At 43.5% G+C, this 22,477-nt stretch overlaps 1 protein-coding gene across 7 annotated transcripts in view; it reads right to left on the reverse strand.

The window, feature by feature from the left end:
• Positions 1-22,477, reverse strand: part of LOC147017948 (uncharacterized) — a 189,027-nt gene that overhangs the window by 91,124 nt on the left and 75,426 nt on the right. For all 7 annotated transcript variants that reach the window (XM_085897081.1, XM_085897085.1, XM_085897082.1 and 4 more), the window contains exon 5: positions 15,010-15,118. In XM_085897081.1, coding sequence (XP_085753207.1) covers positions 15,010-15,118 — 109 coding nt within the window. The remainder of the gene's footprint in view (positions 1-15,009; positions 15,119-22,477) is intronic.

Here is a 22,477-nt window from a genome sequence, read left to right on the forward strand (position 1 = left end):
TCGTCCTTCCCTTCCTCCCGCCCTTGGTTCACTGAAGCTTGTGGCAAGGCAGTTGGCCTCAAACAACTTGCCTTTGCCTCATGTAAAACAAACCCAAATAAGGATAATGTCAGTTCCTTCCATCAAGCTCGGAACAAGTGTGTATCTACCTCAGGAGAGCCAGAAAAGAACATCTTTCTCATCTCAAGTCTGAACTCTCAAACCTCTCTCCCTCCTCCAAATCCTGGTGGCAGCTAATCAAATCTGTTTCTGGTGGATGTTCCCCCTCCATCCCCTCCCTCACCTCAAATGGCCGCACTGCTGACACCGCACATGAAAAGGCTGAATGCCTAAACTCAGTGTTTGCATCGAAATCTTGTGTCCAAAACTCATCGCTTTCTCTACCCACCTTACCCAGTTGCACCCAACTGTCCCTAGACTCTGTGTCCTTTTCTCCTGACAATGTGGACAGTTTGCTGTCAAACCTTGACTCAGATTCTGCAACCGGTCCAGACGGCATCAGCCCACGTGTTCTAAAAACCTGCTCCTCTGCTCTTGCTCACCCTCTCTCTGTTCTATTCACCCTCTCATTTGCTCAAGGTCATCTGCCATCTCCTTCGATATCAGCAAACATTACTGCTCTGCATAAAAATGGAATGAAAACCGATCCCTGCAACTACAGACCAATCAGCCTTCTCCCAATCATCAGCAAGGTTATGGAATCCATCATCGCTTCAGACATTAAATTCTTCCTCTTCTCCAATGGCCTGACTTCCATTCATCAATTCGGTTTCAGACCAGGTCACTTGACCCTGGATATGCTGCTTCTACTCTCCCAAACAATGGATGGAGGTCCTCAATGCCAGACATGAAATCAGAGCTCTATCCCCAGACATATCTCGTGCTTTTGACACGGTCTGGCACCCTGCCCTGCTCACCAAACTATCTTCCGATGGTATCCAAGGTCATCTCCACCCACGGCTCGCAGACTTCCTCTCCTCTCGCAGCCAACATGTGGCCCAAAATGGAGTTCTCTCATCCCCTCTACCTGTCCAGGCTGGAGTTCCTCAAGGTAGTGTTCTGGGCCCTGTTCTTTTTCTGGTTTTCATCAATGATCTCTCCGACTCTCTGGAAAATCCACTTTATCTCTTTGCTGACGACTCCACCCTCTGTTGTGCCATCTGTCATCCCTCAGACTGGAAAGCAGCAGATTCTTCGCTCACTGCAGATCTGGGTAAAATCACAAACTGGTCAAACACGTGGAACATGTCTTTTAATCCTGACAAATGTCACACGTCCACTATGTCTCTCCAAAAGGACCATTTGGAACCACCCCCCCCCCCATCTACTTTCTCAACAATCCTCTGGAAGAAGTCATTTCATTCAAGCTTCTGGGTCTCACTATCTGCCATGATCTTTCCTGGGAAAGTCACATCTCCAAGCTGGCCTCCAAAGCCTGTCGCCGACTGGGAATCCTCCGTCATGCAAAGTCCTTCCTCGGCCCAACTGAGCTCATGAACACATACGAAGCTTTCGTCCGCAGCCTGATGGAGTAATGCTCTCCCCTCTGGGCTGGTGCTCATGCCTCTCACCTTTCTCGGCTTCACGCTGTGGAAACCAAGGCATTTAGGATCATTGATATCTTTCATGGTGAGGCTGAGTCTTTGTGCCTCTCACTCTCTCACTTCAGGCTTCTACCATCTCCTTTCCGGTCTCACCCCCCTCCCCTGCTCTCTCTGTGCTATGTCCCCCCCCACCCCCATATTTCCGCAGAGTGTTCAAGGTCCGCGAGCAACCCCCTTCTTGTAAAACTACCAAAATCCTGAATCACTGCTCACCTTCACTCTTTCATTCTCTCTTTTCCTGCCTTTGTAATAAACTCCCACACTCTCTTAAATCCCATTCAGCCATCCAGGTATTCAAAACAGCTGTTCACCACCACCTTTTATCATCCCCCATCCAAAACCACCCCCGTTAATCCACCCCAAACCCACCTCCTTCAAATTCCCTGCTTTCCTTCCTGAAAGTCCCTGTGGTGTCCATCTTGTATACCCCATGTATCCCACCCCATCCCTCTCCCTTCCACAGATCTCCTAATGTCTCTGTTCCCCACTGTTTTGTCCTTCCCTCTCCCACCCCTTGTTTCTTTCCCCCTTTGTTGTGCGTTGTGTGTTCGCTCTCATACGAGCCTCGACAATGTGTACAAAAAAAAAAAAGCATTGAGGAAACCATTCGAGTATGATGCCGATAATGATGCTGTGCACCTTGCCAGAGTGGCAAGCATTTTGCAAAGAGACATGTTCAAAATTAAATATGTCTTCAGCGATTCATTTGACAATCAATGCCAGGACGAATCAGTGCCATCATCACCCCCGGCACTGGTTTGTATGGTTCTGAATTGTCTTCGCATAAAAGAACAGTCAAATGTTGACTCGTCAGTGCCTGCTGCTCAGCTGAGAATATCTCAGCTCCTCATATACAACAGTACTGTACACAGATGGGAGGGTGCCCCTGGAACAACCAGGCACAGCCAACAGAGAGAAACACCTCTGCTGGTCTATCTTGCCATGATGATTCTTACGAAAGCTTGCAAGTGTGACTTGGTAGACTCCTTATTCAACCTGGGATTGTGCATCTCCTATGACAGAGTATTGAGCGTCTCAAATGACTTGGGGAAACAAAATCTGTCACCACTACGAAGTGGAGAAAGCTGTCTGCCCTCCAAATCTGAGGGGTGGTCTCTTTACTACAGATGCTGCATACAACATCAACCATAATCGCAGTTCCACAAGTATACATGACTCCTTCCATGGAACTGGGATATCATTGTTCCAACACCCAAGCAGTGAGTCCAAAGGTGTTGAACGTGCTGTCCTGACCTTTGGCACAAAGTCTGACCTTGTGGACTGCCTAGAGAATGTTGTTGCTCCAGATGACAGTATCAACAAGCCTGCTGCAGAGGTAATCATCGTTGATGGTACAGCTGAAGTCAACATGCTAAAACCTGGGGCTGCCAATAATTTATCGGTGGATGCAAGTTGGTTCTACCTCCCATATCTCACATTACAGCTGCAACAGGCAACAAGGGTCGATGTCGTCTGGGATGTCTACTTTCCAAACAGTTTGAAGTCAGACACTTGAAGCAAGAGGGGAAAGGGCATATGAAGATGTGTGGAGCAATTGAGTGGAATTCCTGGAAATTGGCAGAGATTCCTGAGACTCGACAAAAACAAGACAAAACTGTTTTCCTTCCTTGCTAATCAAGCAACTCTGCTGGAAACTGAGAGTCAGATCATCAGCACACACCATCAAGATATCCTCTGTAAACAGCTCAGAGATGTCACCAGTGTAGCCACATGTACCCTTGAAGAGGCAGACATGTGGATCTTGCTTCACGTGGCTGACGCTATCAAAGAAGGACACACCAAGATCAAAATGTGCACAGTCGACATTGATGTCTTGGTTCTGGTCATAGAAGCAGCTCAGAAGCTCAATATTCATGAGGTAAGGCTCATCTTTGGTTACCCATTAGATATGTCTCATGCTCTAGGTCCTGGCGGATGCCTTTCCTTGCCCACGTTCCATGCCTTTACCAGCTGTAGCACGGTGTCTTTGCTCGGTGGTAGGGGCAAGTAACCTGCTAGGACACCTGGAAGGCAGTAGATGAAGTCACACCAGCTTTTTGCACCTTAAAAACAACAACGGACTCCACAGATGACTGTTTTGAAACACTGGAATGCTTTTTTGTACTGCTGTATAACTGAACAAGCAGTCTAGACCATGTCAATGAGGCACGGAAAGTGTTTTTCACCCAGAAGGGAAGATAAATGGATCAAATACCTTTAACAAAGGCAGCCCTTCTGCAGCACGTAAGAAGGACAGTGTTCCATCTCGGCTTTTCACTGCTGTGGTCAGACACTAATTTGTGCAGCAGAACTCCCATCACCAAATGAATGGGGATAGCAGCGAAGTAACACAGGCACCTGGGAACCAAGGTGAATAACCCTGCCCGAGGCCACTGATGCATGTCGAGAACTCCTTCAATGTGACTGTAAAAAAGGCTGTGGAGGACACTGCAAGTGTCTCAAGGCTGCACTCAAGTGCACTGCTCTTTGCCATTGTGGTGGACAATGTGGGCATGAATGACCACACAAGTATAGGGACAGACATGCACCATCTTACCGTTGTAAAACGGGTAGCAGTTCTTTCAGACTACCAATTTCTACTAATTGCTGTAAGACAAAATAAGTACACACACTTCAGCCACAGCTCTTCAGTTGAATGCCAGCTTAAAGAACAATAGATATAACACATAAATTAAATTCCCAACCTCACAAGTAGTCATCATATCACAGATCTGTGAAAAATTATAGCCGATCGTGGCCATTTAAAAAAAATGGCCGCCATGGCTGTCACAGGCGAAATCCACAATGCACCTATCGCCAACAATATACCCAAAGGGTATGAACGAACATCATGCCAAGTGGCATGCTTTTATCATCAAAGGCACAATTTTGTCACCTATCTGCTATACTTATATGCAACCTTGAGATTTGTCCCTCTCCAGCCTTGTCACATCATATAAGGACATCAGCCAACCTCCATAATGTTTAGTTCCAAAATAAAACATCTACCATTACCACTTTTCAACTCTCTTATCCAGTCTTTGAAACATGCTTCCTATATTCACATAGTTGCCAACTCGACCACTTTTGGTGCTCGTCCACTGCTTTTTGTATATACTTAAACAGCCTACCGATTTTATTACCCAACAATCGTGAAAATACCGCTTTCACAAAATAATAAGTCTCATCAATGTTGTTGATAGATTTTCATGTTGTGACAAGGTTTCTGTCGGGCTTCGGGTGGAAATTCTTCAAGAGAACAAGATTATTTTGCTTTAACTTTGCATAAAAGAGTGTCTTGGAATGCACAAATCCAAGATTAAAATGACAAGATATCCCAACCCAGATGCCACACCCCCCACCCCCACCTCCCTCCTCAGTTGCTTCGCTCCCTCACATCGCGGATCCTTTCCATCCCACCGGTTATTCTTCTCTTAATGTCGGTAACAATGTATTCAACCGGTCCTGCTTTTTAATCGAAGTTTTTATTGTACAGTTATGGAAACTATGACACCTCATTTCTAAACCAGTGTCTGGTTGTGATGTTCCCCTTAACCTTTTGCACATCTCCTTTTCAATCCACCATTTGTACTTTTCCTGTACAGGTTTAGTTACGTTGTATTGTTCTCCCAAAACCCCGATCATTATTTTCTCTTTAGATTGATCCTTGGACCATATACAGAAGAAAGAGCCGAAGGGCGTGATTCAACCTCGTTTCTAAATCTCCTTCCTTAAAAACCAAAATGGACCTTTTACTCTTTTGGATGCATGAAGGCAGGTTTTCCTTCCCCTGCCTCCCATCTCATATAGTAGAAAGGATACATTTTCAACTTGTTTGTCCATTTTGAGGAAGTCGGATAGATATGCTTCCACCGTGCATCATAAGAACGTGCTTATTCTCATGAGGAGGCAGAAGAACAACCTTAACGCAATAAAAGATCAACTCTAACTCAGAAAAACATGGGGAATAAGACAATAAGAGAGAAAGAGCAGTTATTATAAAAGGGAAAAAGAAGGAGAAAGGCTCTGGCCAACTTTGTCATATTTTGGAGCATCCTTTGGCAAACATGTTGACTGTGGCTCGAGGCTCAATCAGAGTGGAAAAGAAGGACTTGCTTTGTTCTTGTAAAACTGGGGTGGCAAATCAATAAAAGTCTGCAGTCTGGTTTTGAGATGCCAGATTTCCACAACCCTCCAATGGGCCATGTCAGCTGCATTAACTGCACTACAGACAATCGTTTGTTAACAGTGTTATTGTAGAGCTTCCACCACACGGTTCAATCACCATAATCAGCATCATTACAGGTAGCCTAATCATTACACTTTCACTGACATCATCCATCACCAACCATTCCCTGCTGAAATCATCATCTTCAGAACAATGAAAGCTATTATTATTATTATCATTATATTATTATTATTATTATTAACCACAGCCAGCGATACAACTCCATCTTCAAGTCTAAAGTAAATTTTTCCATCTTTCAGAGATGAGAGAGAGTGCTGAAATAACATGAAAATGCAAAGATGCCACTTGACTGCAAGTACAGTGTGAGTGTTCATAAAGTCAAATGGAAGAGCTCTCTGTCTCTCATAATCTATTTTCGACCCTTCAAGTTCATGCACACTAGCATAACCCGCGCTCTGCGCGACATGTTGGGGTGGGTGTGTTTGAGAAAGGAACTGATGCAGAGTATCATTAGTAATTTTACTTTAATGCAGTAAGTGGAATACGATTTCACTGTTTCAGAACCATTTTATTTACTTTTTTTTTGTACCATGCACCTCATATGGTCTTTGAGATAATGTAAGCCGAATATCACGTTACTCGAGCGCAGAACAAAGTCGAAGATAGCGCGACACGAAACCACAAACTCGGAAATAATATATAAGATGCGAATGCACCCCCACAGTGTGTTCTTTGACATTGTGAAGAGAGTTTTGGTTGAGTTGGACGATATGGAATACTGCAGGGAAAATACTTGAACTTGAACGGCCTACCAAAATGGAGGAGGTTGATACAGTATATCGAGTAGAGTCAAAAATAACCTCCCATTGACTTGCATAACACGAATGCCCTGAAGCCGAAATGTCTTTACTCAACAGGAATGTGGTTGTATTTGTCGATATTTTATTTTATATTATTTCCCTGGTGACGCTCACCAAAATGTATATGCATCACATGGCTATTAAGCAAATGATTGACATCATAGGGAGGTTTGTTGTCCGATTTTACAATGATCCGAACATACAGTAGATGTCTCAATATTTACATAACTTTAAAAGAAATGTTTCTACGGCATGACATATTTACTGCACATGTGCAAGGCAAAAAGCAGGATTAAGCAAATTGTTCATTTGTCTGTCTGTCTGTCCATCTGTTTCTCTGTCTGTCTGTCCACAAACGTCAGTTTACGATCACAGAACAAATTAATTTCAATTGAATGTTATATTTTGTCAAATATATTTGTTATATTTTTGATGGAGAATGTGAAAGACGAGGAAGTTGTTGTGGTTGGAGGAGACTTGAATGGACATGTGGGAAGGAGTCCAGATGGTTTTGAGGGAGTCCATGGGGGTTATGGATATGGTCTGAGAAATGGAGAAGGTGAAAGGATCTTGGAGTTTTCTGATGGAGCTGATTTGTTGATTTGTAATACTCAATTCCAGAAAGCGGATAATGAGCTTATTACATACACGTCAGGTGGGTCGACGACAACCATTGACTACCTGATGGTGCGTCGGCGAGATAGGGGAAACCTCCGGGACACAAAGGTGATCCCAGGGGAGGAGACTGTTTCGCAGCACCACCTGGTTGTCTGCGATACAAGGGTGAAAGGTGCGCGGAGAATTCAGCGGGTGAAGTACCAACCGAGGATGAAGGTGTAGAGGTTGAAAGAGGTGACAGTGAAGGAAGCATTAAGAGAGAGGCTGAGTATGGTTGAAGATGATGTGGTTGAGCTTGAAAGTGGTTGGATGTTAATGAAAGAGAGTCTATTGGGAGCCGTTGGTGAGGTATGTGGATGGATAAAAGGACCACCGAGGCACTCGGAAACATGGTGGTGGGGTGATGAAGTTAGAAAGACGATTGAAGAGAAGAGGAAGAACTTCAAGGAATGGCAAAAGGCGAAGAGTACGGTAGAAGAAGAGGCAGCACATGAAAGTTATAAGGAAGCCAAGAAGGCTGCAATGAAAGAGGTAGTTAAGGCGCAGGAGGCCCGTAGGAACATGTTCGGAGAATGCTTGGATTCGGAGGAGGGTAAGAGAGCGGTATTCAGGATTATAAAGCAGATAGCGAGAGAGAGGTTTGATGTGACGGGGGTGAGTTGCTTGAAGGATAAAGTGGGACAAATCGTTGTGGACTCAGATGGAATTAAAGGAAGATGGAAGAGATATATGGAAAGGCTGTTGAATGTAGAAAATGAATGGGATAGAAACATCGAGAGTAACCCAGTTTTAGGACCAGCAGAGAAGATAACAGAGCAGGAAGTTGAGGAAGCTATAAGAGTAATGAAGAGTAGAAAAGCAGGAGGGCCGACGGGAGTTGTGGGAGATATGTTGAAGGCAGCGAGAAGTTGGGGTGTGAAGAGAATGACAGAGATCTGTAATCTGGTGGTGAAAGAAGGCCGCATTCCAGTGGATTGGGAACTGAGTACCCTCGTCCCTCTGTACAAGGCGAAAGGTGACCCTCTGGACTGTGGCTCCGACAGAGAAATAAAGTTATTTGAGCATGGAATGAAGGTATTGGAAAGGGTGTTGGAGAAGAGGATAAGGAAGAAGGTAAAGATTGACGAAATGCAGTTTGGATTTATGCCAGGAAGAGGAACGACAGATGCAATTTTTATTGTAAGGCAGTTGCAGGAGAAGTACATGGAAAAGAGGAAGAACTTGTTTTTTGGGTTTGTTGATCTAGAGAAAGCATTTGATAGGGTCCCACGCAAAGTTATGACATGGGCATTGAGGAAGTTAGGAGTGGAGGAATGGTTGATCAGAGTAGTGATGGCCATGTACGAGAGAGCACGCACAGATGTAAGGACGAATGATGGGAACAGTGGTGAGTTTGAGGTGAGGGTAGGAGTGCACCAGGGATCGGTACTAAGTCCACTTCTATTTGTAGTTGTGATGGAGGTGCTGGCTCGGAGGGTAAAGGAGGGTTTACCGTTGGAGCTGCTGTATGCAGATGATCTGGTGTTGATTGCAGAGAGTATGGATGGACTGAAGGAGAAGATGAACAAGTGGAAGGAATGTATGGAGGCAAAAGGTTTGAAGGTGAATATCGGAAAGACGAAGGTGATGGCAAGTGGTAAAGCATGTGGTGAGGTGGAAAGGACTGGGAAGTGGCCGTGTGCTGTGTGCAGGAAGGGTGTCGGAGTGAACTCCGTTCAGTGTACAATGTGGGCTGAATGGGTTCATCGAAAATGTAGTGGGGTGAGAGGGTCATTAACCAGTGTGGCAGCTACATTCAAGTGTATGGTGTGCATCGAGGGAGCAGTAGATGAAGGAATTGTTGAGTTGGATCCTGGAGATTGTGTGAAACTGGAAGGGGTGAAAACATTTTGCTATCTTGGAGACATGCTGAATGGAGAAGGTGGATCAGACTCTTCGACGGTTGCTTGAGTGAGATGTGCATGGAAGAAGTTTCGGGAACTGAGTGGCGTGCTGACAAAGAGGGGAGTGTCGTTGAAGCTGAAGGCAAAGGTGTATGCTACATGTGTGAGGAGTACGATGATTTATGGGAGTGAGACATGGGTACTGAACATGGAGCAGCAACAAAGGCTGGAAAGGGTGGAAATGCGAATGGTTCGGTGGATGTGTGGAGTGTCGTTGAGAGAAAGGAAGACAAATGATGACCTGCGGAAGATGATGGGAATAGAGTCTGTGATGGAGGTTGTGAAGAGAAACAGGTTGAGATGGTTGGGTCATGTGTTGAGGAAGAATGAAAGTGACTGGGTGAGAGGAGTGTTGGAAATGAGTGTAGTCGAAAGTAGAGGACGGGGAAGACCGATAAAAACTTGGCTCAAGGTGGTGGAAGAGGAAATGTGGGCAAGGGGATTAAGAAGGGGAGATGCAGAAAACAGGGTAAAGTGGAGAAGATTGTCTTGGGGCCCGCAAGGCTAACCCCCGCTCTCGCGGGGAAAATTGCCTTAAAATGCTTGTGTGTGTGTGTGTGTGTGTGTGTGTGTGTGTGTGTGTGTGTGTGTGTGTGTGTGTGTGTGTGTGTGTGTGTGTGTGTGTGTGTGTGTGTGTGTGTGTGTGTGAATGTTATATTTTGAACACAAATCGGAAAGTGAATCGGAAAACGAACCTACGCTGTGGTTTCACGGCACTTTGGCTCTGGATTTGTCCCGATCGCACACGTGTCGAGAGGAGTGAGTTTTTTTTTAATACTCTGTTTGCATATCTGGCAGTCAAACAACATTGAAAATCATTCCAAAAACAAAACTTACTGTTTTGAACAATGCCAAAAAGGACACAAACAACAGACACAAAGAACTAATTTACTTGTAATGTGTGAAATAACGTGGCGTTTAAGACTCTGTATCAACGGTGGTGAACTTCCGGGAAAATTTTTTTTTCCACAACCTCAAAAATCTTTATTTAGTGTAAGTTTAAGTACATACTCGAACACTGTAGGACACAAATCACCTTATTGGTACTTTCAAAAACCTTTTGTTTCGCTGTACTGCACTTAGACAAAATATTACGGCATTTTACATCATCTCGAGGAATGAAGTTCGCTGCACGCAGACCCCGCCAATGTCCTTTTATCTCAAGACTGTGCGGGATAAGGTATTCTATGAACTCGCTAGTTAAATAAGGTGTCCAACCAGTTAAAAGTTGTGGTATGTAATAAATGTGTATACCGTCATCTCCAGGGCTTTTTTCAGTGCTGGAGCAATAACATGACATGTATCAAGAACACTAGTTTCGATCGTATTTGCCTTGCAATATGTTTATCAGACGTCTTTGAAGTTAAATTGGTAAAGTCTTGCTTCGTTGCATGCTCCCATTATCTCTCATTTGACGGTAATTTAATGTGGGACTTCATAAATCCTATGACTTCATATCGCAAAACAATGCTTCAGTGACATGCAGCCAGAAAAAATATACAATCTGCTCTTCTGGAGGTACAGATGAACAATCAAAAGCTTATGCAAGTTAACAATTCATCTCCCTTACCAAATAAATGATTCACAAATTTTACACAAGTTCATGGCTCCTACACAGTGTTGGAGATTGGGAGCATGCCCTGTGCAGAGCGTTGGTGCTGCTTAAGCAGTCTCCTTGGCTATTGGGCACAATCCTGGATGGGTCGCCACTCCGACACAGTTCACAGGATAATCGAGTCTTATTTGCATTGTTATAGAAAACTTGACCACTTGGCAAACTTAAATTTCCAATGTTTTCTCTAAACTTTAAATCAGTCGTTCTGAGTGGAGATGTCTCAATTTGTGTCCATCTATTTAAACCAGTAATACCTGCTCCCTCCTGGAGCGACAGGATTTGTTTTCAGAATTGGCGTTTCCCTGCCCTCATCAACCCACCTCTCCAACAGGGGGTTAATAAAACATTTGCACTGTTCCACGTGTACAAGTGAAAATCGCAAAGCATCTGCCCACCCTTGCAGGGGAGGGGTGTTGTGGGGGGGGGGATGGAGCGATTTATTTAATGTCCATGCCTGAGCACGTATGCAAAATTTGATGGAGATTGGCCAAGCCATTTTCGACCCACTTCCTCTCGGAAGTAGCTGGATGGGGGGTGTGGGCGTGGGAGGAGGGGTTGAGAGAGGTGGGGCACATATACATTGTGACATGGCTCGAAATCTCCCCTCTTTCCAGCAGGGGTCGGTATACAACTTGCGCTATGCCATATGTTCAGGTGAAAATCGGAGGTCGTCTCCACACCCTCGTGGATTATTTTGTGCCCATGACCTGACCCTCGGCACCCTTAGAATGGATGAAAAATTGGTGGACATTGGCCCAGCCAGCCATTTTTGATTCTCTAATTATCAGACGTACATACACAGAGAATCGCCTTATTTTATTTCGTAGGAGATACAGTAGAAGGATACAATGGAGGATGTTAAATGAGATACAGCAGGAGGGCAGAATAAGATGGAACAGTGGGAGAAAGGAAAACGGGTGGACAAGAAATGGGCAGATTATGGTCAAATAAGCAGTCTGGTACAAAACATACATGACAAAAAAACTATTCAGAAATCTTCAGGGGATGAGGAGGGAAAATAAAAATCTAGAATAGAGCAGATGATGAGTGGGAATGTGTTAATCTAGCAAGCAAGTGTCATTGACCAAAGAAGTGTCTATGCTATCAGATATCCGTAAAAACAACTTGCCTACGACGGTAAAAAATTAAGGTGGGAACAAACGGAAAAAGTCTGACTGCAGTATGTTTGCCATTTGAGAACAACAGATCTTGTGCCTCAGCCTCATCATGGGATATTCCAATGATTTTGAGAGCTTTAGATTTCACAGAATCCAGGAGAGACAGATGTGGTACTGGAGCACGAGCCCATAGTGAAGAGTAGTACTCCATTGAGCTGCGGACAAAGGCCTTGAAGGCTGTGAGTGGTTCTGATTTTTAAGAAAATACTTGGAACAAGGGGAGATGCCAAGTTCTTTCTATTGTTGATTTGAATTGCTTCAGCAACTTACTCTCTCGAGCACAAGCTATCATATGGGTCTTCAACGCATCATTGCAGGAGATCTCAGGTTAAAAAAAAAACAAAAAAACTAGGAAATAAAACAAATTTAAACACAGCAGGGTGCCTTTTGAGCCATGATGCTTGTGCCATGTCCAGACGACAGCATGCTCATCTCCTGCAGATATGCTCATTACACAGCGACCCAAAACATGGAATTCTCCAGGGTACTGGCACACAATGAACCACTCTTTTTGAAAGATACTGTGGCAACGGCAACGTGTGTGTGTGTGTGTGTGTGTGTGTGTGTGTGTGTGTGTGTGTGTATGTGTGTCACGCTTCATTCTAAAGGGTTCCTACTGTCATAGAATAATAAAAATGGCACCTTTGAAAAGCTAACAATCGATTTTCTTGGTTGGAAAGTGAATAATCAATATACTTGGAACAAAAATTTGTGTCCGTTTATTGATAAAGATGCTTGTTTTAAAAGCCCCTCTTTATGGGATTGAGGAAGAATCAGGATGGGATCTTAAAGTAGCGGTTCCTACAGTAACATTAATTAGTCTACGAAGGCAGGAACCGTTTAGGACATGGAAGGAGCACACAAAATTATATATCGTAATACTTATCAAAGAAAAAGGAAAATATATAAAAGTACATGGAAGGAACACACAAATAACAACCACAGCCATGACAACAACAATTATGTGTTATAAAATATGCTTTTTCATACATTTTACTTAATTTTATATTATTGACACTTGTCAAGTACACCATGGTATCTTTTGATTAAATCAGTCAGGGAAGTGATGGGTCGGTGTGCCTTGGAGAACCTAAAGGAAACAGCTTGATGTGTAGAATGCTACAAAATATGCTGCTTCCCCAAAATAAGATTTACCGAGTCCTCCATTCATAGAACAATCAAGAAAAAAAGCTCAAGTTAAGTCTCAAAATCAAGTGCACAACTTTGAGAACAAAACCAATAAACAACTATATTCTGTATAATCACAACTATATTTGACAACGAGGGCATGAACTGTGATATAGCCCTGACAAGACAACGCAGAAGATGTACTCTTTCATCTACTGCCGCAAGCCTGGACACAGGATGGTTCTGGAAGGTATCCATCCATCCATTGGGACCATACTCTGTGCAGAGCGTTGGTGTTGCCTAAGCAGTTTCCTTGGCTATCGGACACAATCCTGGATGGATCGCCACTCCGACACAGGATACCAGCAAGCTGGCACTCATTTTCCTGACCTCGGAAGGATGACAGGCAGAGTCAACCCCACCTGGTATTAATTCAACAGAGAGTGGGATTGTAACTCAGGACCCTAGGATCCCAAGCCCACTCTAGCCATGAAGCCAACACCAGGCATGGAAGGTATAGTTAATTACAAATGAACAAATCAACCTGAATCTGGAGCAGAATAAAAAGAATGGGAATGAACAGGGGGGAGGAGGATGGTAGGGTGCCGTGTCTGTCCTTCCTGGTGCACTGATATGGGTAAAGTGAATTGGTATCGAGATGTGATGTTGGCAGGGGTCAGCAGTAGATTTGTGTGGGAATGCAGCTGACTCATGCTCTGTGGAAAAAGAATCCTGCTCTCCCCATCTCTTTTTCTCATGTTCTCCCTTCTCTCTATAGAAGAACCATTCTAAACCACCATGTTTTATTCGATAATAGTTTGTTGTTTTGTTTTTTGTTATTCTTTATTTGTATCAGGACAGTAAGGTCAGCCCACCTGTTGGGGAAGTAACCGTCAGTCCCCCACGGGGACACTTTTTAAACAGTGTAGCAGCTTCACTGCACAACTTCCTTCCGACACGGTGCAATTTAATTATTTTTCTGAGATGTTTGACAAAATAACAAATGATAAAAGCATCGGGTACAAAAAAGGAAGTGGGCGGGGACGATCAACTTGTGATTCATGTTTATATTTGGCCTATATCTTACATGTGCCCTTCTTGGACTCAGGATTATTTTTGTAAGTGTGACAAATAAATTAACTTTATTACTGAATTACTGTCTTCAGTATATAATAATAATATGTCACTTGCACCGCCCTCCCCGCACCCAACTGAGTACGCCAATGCGTCTCATTCCCCTGTTCCTGAACGCTTTGTAGGCCGATGACGATTTTGAAAGGTGGAAAACAAAGGTGTAACTGTTTATTTGCAAATGCGCTGTACTTGATTCGATTTGCAATAACGTTGTTTCATTAGGCTTTGTGTTTAATTTAGCATGTGAGTTATGAGAGGGCGGCAATTTGACATCTCACCTCGAGCGGCATTTTTCCTCGATACACCACTGCATACACCATAAAAAAAAATCCCTGCCAATTTTGAGCTGGCCGAACTAGGTTCAAGCAGCTCGGTGGGGTTATAGAGTGGAGCTTGGCTTTGGTGGTGCGGGGGTGTTATAATCATGAAAAGGATGGGGGTGGGGTACACAGATAAACATGAGTTTACGGGACTTATTGTGGCTCTAATTGATTAAAATGTGTTCTCACGCATATAGTCATAAAGGCCCACCCTGTTATGGCGAAACTAACAGCACATACTCAGTGGTATTTCCTATAACAATTCCATACCACTGGGAACCACATGTACTCCATTCCTTCAGGATTAACTCGGAGGTATAAAAGCATTCAAACAATCCTCAGAGCCCAAAACACAATCTAGCAGTTGCTCATAAAGAATTTGTGACAAGTAATCTACATACAAGTAATCAAGATACTCACCGCAATCTGGGGAAAGTGAGGATGGACTGAAGAAACAGCTACTGGTAGGTTTTATGGGATTCTGGGAGCCAGCTGGTGTGACCTGTCCTAGGCAGATGAAGAACTCCTCCTGGATGGGCATAAAGGCCATAAACAACATTGAAGTTCCTGTAATGGCAGGAAGCTCACTTAATACTCCTAATGACCCAATATCAATCGGGTGCATGCCCACAGCAGTCAAAGTGGGAATAAAAAGTTTACAATTGTTTCCAAACAAAAATAATGCGTGGCAAGCTATGAAATCTTTGCAGTGAAACTTTTCTAAGCACGTTATTCTTTGGCATTACGTGAAAACACGTCAGTGGTTTTGTACTGTTCGTGCCGCACACATGGGTGGGTCGACTGTTTGTGCTTCAACATCATACAATAACATCAACAACAACATGGGCAAGTATTATAAAGTGCAAATATTTGAGGCAATACGTGAAGTAGTTTATTCAAAAAATGTACTCATCCATTTTCATGCCACGAGGGAGGGGTGGAGGGGGGGCGAGGCTGTGGATTAAAATAATAAATTTGACCATAGGAGACTCAGGAAGGAAAATAATTGAGAATTTTTGAAAAGGAAGATCAGGGAATGGGTGGTACGGTTGGGGCGGGAGGGAAGTGGTGAGGGGTGTGAAAGGTGGGATGGCATTGCGGTGGTAGGGGAGAGGGTTATTGGGTATGGAGCGGTTACATGAACAAGAAAGGGCGAATGACAACACAATTCTCTTTCATTAGAGACTGTTTGGCAATTGCATGAAGTTCCACCAAAGAGTGAATATTTAAAATAAAAAAATTTAAAATAAAAATACATTTTGCATGATTAAGGAAATAAATAATCTCAGCACAGTTGACTTTGAGAAGGTCGTATACTGGACCACACGAGCCCATATTGTGAATATACCATCTTACCAAAATCAATGGAGTTTTTAAAGTGACTTGATGCATGGGGGATGGGGAGTCTTGGAGGGGATGGGTGGGGGGTTTGAAGGAATAACTTTTTGTTTTTATTCTAGATGGTGGCTGCAAGTCTACAAGCACCGCCAACACATGTGCTTCCCTTGAGCTTGGAGCGTATGTTTCGATGACACCCGGCGACCAGCTGCCCAGTATTTTATGGGATCATCCCATTTTATACCGCTGTATCCCGCGTCCACTTTCATACCTTCCCAGGCCGCCATTTGTCCTGTAGTCTCTGTATTTTGCCTTATTTTGTCATAATGCCAATTACCATTGTGTGGCATACAATGTGAACTTAACATACTCCAGAAACCATTGCGGACAAATTTAAATACAGTACTTTATACAACCACGTAACTTATTTAAATACTTAAAGCCACATCACTTCAAGGGAATGCATCCTCCTCAATCCTACAAAGGGCACTGTCCCGTCACCCTGTAAGGAAGTGTAGACGGTGTCCCCCTTGAACCGTGCCTGAGTGTCACTTTTTCATGAGAGCTGGTTGCTCTGCCTGGAGGTGAAGCTCGTTTCCCGAACCTACAGATCGAGGAGTCTACGAAGGAGCCACATGGTCCCTTTTAGCTTGCGCAGTAAATAAAGGTGCTTTTGGGAGAGTCTAGCACTGACTAGTAAAACCGAGTCGTCGCACCGTGGTCAGTTCGACCGAACGGCTGATGAAAAATGAAAAAAATGAAATCACTCACAACTCGTTCTGCAAAGATCTTCCTGCCTCCTGATTTCCTCGCCCACTCACCAGCGTGCCTCTCCAACAGGTCCGAAACATGAGAGGTGACTAGGCTCTATTGGGACGTCCGAGTTGTGGAGGACGTGGGATCGACGGGGCGTTGTGAAAAGAAAGAATGAAGGAGGGAAAGAAAAGGAAAAGGAGTTCCAAAGAAGGGGGGCGTTGCGGTCGGACTTGGCAGGAGAACTCGTGTGGGAAAGGCAGAGCCTTGCTATGGGGGAAAGGCGAGGCACAGTGTCAAGTACGAAGAAAGAGAGAGTGAGAAACACAGCTAATGGGAGGGGAAGGGGGAGCCAACGCAGTGGCAATTTGCCGGCCCTAGGCTATATTATACTGACAGTCATAAATGTTTACTGTTGGTATGCTGACAAAGCATAGGGCCTACTGTATACCAGGGACATTGGAACACAGGGTGCAGCTGCATGGGATGCAAGTTTTCCTTTGGGATCGGTGCTGAAATAATGCAACGCACCCCCAACCGAGTTGTCGTCTCACATACTGCTATGATCACCACCTGCATAGAAAGTCTTTCCAGCTTCCCTGCTGAATAGTTTGAACATGCCTGGTCCTGCAGACACCGATCAAACCGGATCCACACTCTTTGTTGTGGGATTCGTTCGCAAAATACTTGGACCCCTCAGCCGACACATCCGGACTAACATCCTCACCGACTGTCTCCCCTCTCCGTTGATGGCTGCATGACTTCTTTGACTTAAAAGTGTCGTTACTTTTCCAACCTTACTGCATTACCATGATTATCTGGTCAGAAATCCCTTTGAAAGTTGAGGAATCATTAATGGTGATCTTTGGAAGGTCACCTTCAATGAAGTCATCCCAAACTGCCGTTGTGGTTATAGATCAGAAATCCATTTGAGGTGACATAGTCAAGCTACATGGTCTATCCATAGGAGGAATTTGAGATTTGGCTATTAGCATCAGGCGACTTGCATCATCACATGGCTACTTGATTTGGATACTCACCAAAGACCATATTCCTGCTATTGAATAAATATATAAATAAATACATTATATCATGCACAAGGTGTCTCAAATCTGTTACAACTATCACATCAAATTGTGGTAACATTTCTTTGGGATACACTGCATATACAGGTAGTGGGTAAAAAAAAAGATGGAAACACCAATGTAAAGTCACTTAAAAGGGTGTCGGGACACAATGTGCGGCCAGTACAGCCTGTATGAGCCGTGCCAAAGAGTCCACCAGCATCTAGAATTCTGAAGGAGGGATGCGACACCATTCTTCCACGAGAAAGTAAATCAACCCGCACCTGTTTGATGGAGGTGGAAAACGCTATCTCAGGCATCATTCGAGAATATTGCAGAAATGCTCGATTCGGATCAGATCTGGTGACTGAGAAGGCCACAACATTTAAACACCATCATTGTCATGCTCATCAACCCATTTGGCAACCACACATGCTCTGTTGATGGGAGCATTGTCATCCTAGAAGACACCCCTCAAAGCAGAAAAGAAATGCTGAAACATGTGGTGAAGATGATCACTCAGTTCCATTAAATAGCGATTGGCATTGACCTTGCCTTCCATGGGAATGACTACACCCAAAGAATGCCATGAAAATGCACCCCACAACATTACAGAACCACCAGAACCCTTTACTCTTGGAACCAAGCACTCGGGGTTGTGGAGTTCTTTAGGTTGGCGCCACATGTGCATTCATCCATTTGTTGAGAACATGGTGAATGATCATTCATCTGATCATATCACCTTTCTCCACTGCATGGTAGTCCATTGCCTGTGCTCTTTACTTGTGATGAGTGGTTTGCGCACTGCAACCCGACTGTGGTATCCCGCTCTGTGGTGTTCTCGGTGGACTATTTTTTAATGAAACTGGTTGCTTGCACTCCAGGTTGAAATTTGCAGTCAATTGATCTGCAGTTGCTCACCTGCTTTGCCTTGCACTTCAAATGAATGCACGGATATCACGATCCTGGAGTATGCGGTTCCACCGACTGTTGCCCTTTACTGATGATTTCTTTCCCTCAAAGTTCCATGCCAACATCACCTTTGACACCATTGCTCATGAAACATCAACAAGTTGAGCTCTTTGTCACTGAAGCTCCTGTCAAACGTGCCCCAACAATCACCCCTCTTTCAAAGTCACTGAGGCCTCCTCTTGCAGCCATGGTAGCCATAATTATCGGCAAACAGGCCTGTGGAGCATTTTTATACATGACCCGAAGCATGCCGAGATGTTACTTGCTTTATTAACACATGGGCCACACCTGTATGGAAGCCGTTGCTTTCAATACACTTGGTGTTTCTCATTTACCCAGGTGTTTCCATTTTCTTTGTCTACTACCTGTACGCATATATACGGATGAAGTCCCAGTATGATGGTGCTTTTGTATTTCTTGATTGTCCACTTCGTATGATTAGGAGGAGATGTTGGAGCAGGGAGGATGTGTTGCTGCAGTGCATTGTGAAGCGAGTACACACTGCAACCACAGATCATTGATGCAACAGCAGATGGATGGTAGTTACTGATGGTGGGATTTAGTCTTCCACAGATCAATGACAAAATCCATGAGTCTTCTGGAAGAGTAAGGTGATATATGATATAAGGTTAATGCACTGACATTCAGATAGAGTGATGAAACAACTGGACAGAACAAGAAAGAACGAGCAATAAAATAGGAGATACGACTGGGATTATTTTCCAAGGGTTGTAGTCTGCAACCGGCAGGAAAGAGGGGTGGGTGGGTGCGGGGAAGGTTAACGGTGGGGCAAACATATAATGGGATGGAGGATGACTTGAGATTGTGGTGGACAGACATACTGAAGCCCGAGAGGGAAGAGTGTGATTGTCCTGACTCATGGTGGTGGTTAATAGGCAGGAAAATAAGAGCAGTCAAGGAGTGGTGGTGAGCAGCAATTCTGGATTTTGAAACATTAAGACATGGATACAGAAAAAAAAAGTCTGTATCCTGGAGTTTCCATGGAGGGGTGTAGGCCATCAACCTGTCTATGATGAGAAAGCCACAATTCCTGTGGCTCTACTTCTTTGTGGGAGATGCTAATGTTGTTGAGAGCATTGGATTCTACAGATTCCACGAGTGAGAAGTGTGAATCAGGGTTAAGCAGTACTTCACCGAGTTGTGGATAAAGGCCTAGGTTTGAAAGGCAAGTTGGAGGTGAGCTTTGAAATATAGTCCACCTTTATCTTCTTCTTCTTCTTCTTGCGTGTGGCAGCTTGGTTGTCGGGTGGCTATCATTCTGTTTGGGCATAACTATGCCACTGATGCTGTGCCCCTACACCAGTGCACTGGTACTCATTTTGCTGACTTCAGAAGGATGACAGGCTGAGTCAACTACATCTGGTGTTAATTCAGCGGCCAACTGGGCTCGAACTCAGGACCCGAAGTTCCCAAGCCAGCCACCATAACCACTAAACCAACACCAGGCTTCACCTTCATCCATGAGAGGTCTTCATCCTGGACTCGACCACTTGGTAGTTGAAATGTCAGACCTCAGCCTTGCCTGCTGGAAAGCAATTCCATTTGATGCTGCTATCATACACAAAAAAATGCTGCAGAGGGCGCTAAAATCACGTGGTCCACTTTATTTGCCAAAATTGCCACGTGGTAAAGTAAATTTTAATATACATGACAAACAGCAATGCAGAATGTGAAAGAAATGTTCAGTATAGTTTTATGTTGGGATGTCATCATAGTAATGCAGGTTGGTGTCATTATGATAGTTTTACGATTTATGAGAGCTTTTTGTGTCCTGACAACTTGATGAAATTATATTATAATTGTAATTATACCATCAATTCTGGTTTGGCTTGACTCAAGTTGTCAATGCCAGGAAAGAAGAAATTCGAGATTTGCATTCAGTGTACAGTATTGTATCATCATACGTCACATTGTGGCAAAATTATCCAAATGGCTGTCCTTCCAACGAGATATTTCTTTAGCCACTGTTCATCATGCTATAGACACAATGCGGTAAACTATGTATAATGTACCATTCCACATTGTTCTACAAACGTTCAATCTCCCTTGGGTAACATGCTTTTGCAGCAACTCGACTTTATTTGGTCATGAGCTTCTGACATTTGGTAGAGCGCATACCTCAATCAGGATGAACAGTTTACATTTTGTAGCCCACTGATGGGCCACATCTGCATCTGGACCTTACTCAAAATCAGAATCGGCTTGTTCTTGTCAACTACTCACCCATCCACCAAGTTTCGTCCGAATCCATCCATAACTTTTTGAAATATCATGCAACATATTGCTTTTGACTCCATCTCTCAATAGTGTAAAATCATTTCAAAAATTAAAAAAATTATTGCATCCGGATCTTCACCGAAATCGAACCAATAATTCGTCATCGTTCCACACCCAACCTGAGAATGAAGTTTCATCCGAATCTGTCTATACCTTGTTCAGATATCGTGCTCACAGACCGACAGACAGACAAACAGACACGGGTGAAAACATAACTTCTGTCCACCTTCGGTGGCGATGGTAATAATAATCATTACAATAATAATATTAATAATAATAATACTTATTTATGCAGAGGTATTTATTATTCATGAAAAACCAATGTTCGCATAATTTTGACACCCAACGATGGTGGTCCAATAGCTCAGGAGAAGATCCTGTGGATTTTATGGTATTTTGGCAAATATAACTGGAACCATTATGGAGAAGTTCCGATATATATGTATGTATATATATATATATATATATATATATATATATATATATATATATATATATATATATATATATATATATATATATATATATATGTATAAATGTATATGTATAAATGTATATGTCGAATGTCGTGTCAGCATCTTGCTTCATCATCTGTTGATGTGCACATTGTCTCCTTATCTCCTTGTAGTTCATATTAGAGTGCAGTGATTTCTCACAATATCAATGTACTGCATGTTCTCTATAAAAAGTACTTTGAAGAGTTTTTGAAACTGTACGAGAAACAAAGCATCCCTTGTCTGGTCTATGACCACCATGCCATTCCAATGACATTCTATGAGGTATCAGGTAAGATGAGCACCCTAGGCTATTGAACGATGGAGTTGAGGGGGGAGTAAAATAACGCAACTTTCAATCCTTTCCTTTGAGTATGTCACATGCTATTTAAAATATGTAGTTTTAATCTCGAGTAAAAGAATGCGGCAGAACCAGCTATCAGTTGTTTTGTCATCGACAGTGCCCATATTGGGTGAAATTTGCAATAAAAAGTCGACACTCGACCAAAATTGCCACGTGGTAAAGTAAATTTTAATAAACATGACAAACAGCAATGCAGAATGCGAAATAAATGTTCAGTATAGTTTTATGTTGGGGTGTCATCATAGTAAGTAAACCAAAAGGAAAATTTGCTTGTGCATGCACGTGTTTACCTCGCATTAACCAAGCAACAAACCATTCAGCCAGTGGTCAATCATCACGGAACATTCTTGGTCATCAAGAAAAACTCGAAAATATAAATGGATGGATATGCCACGTTAGATGTCAAACAACTGTTGCTTTTGATCTCAATTTAAGGTCACATGAAAATTTGTCACACTGGAGAGGGAGAGTTAGGGAGAGAGTGGGAGAGAGTGGGAGAGAGTGGGAGAGAGTGGGAGAGAGTGGGAGATAGTGGGAGATAGTGGGAGATAGTGGGAGATAGTGGGAGATAGTGGGAGAGAGTGGGAGAGAGTGGGAGATAGTGG

Source organism: Eptatretus burgeri, chromosome 10 (assembly GCF_056783735.1).
Source record: "Eptatretus burgeri isolate ZD-2024b chromosome 10, Ebu_testis_v1, whole genome shotgun sequence".
Taxonomy (NCBI): Eukaryota; Metazoa; Chordata; class Myxini; order Myxiniformes; family Myxinidae; genus Eptatretus; species Eptatretus burgeri.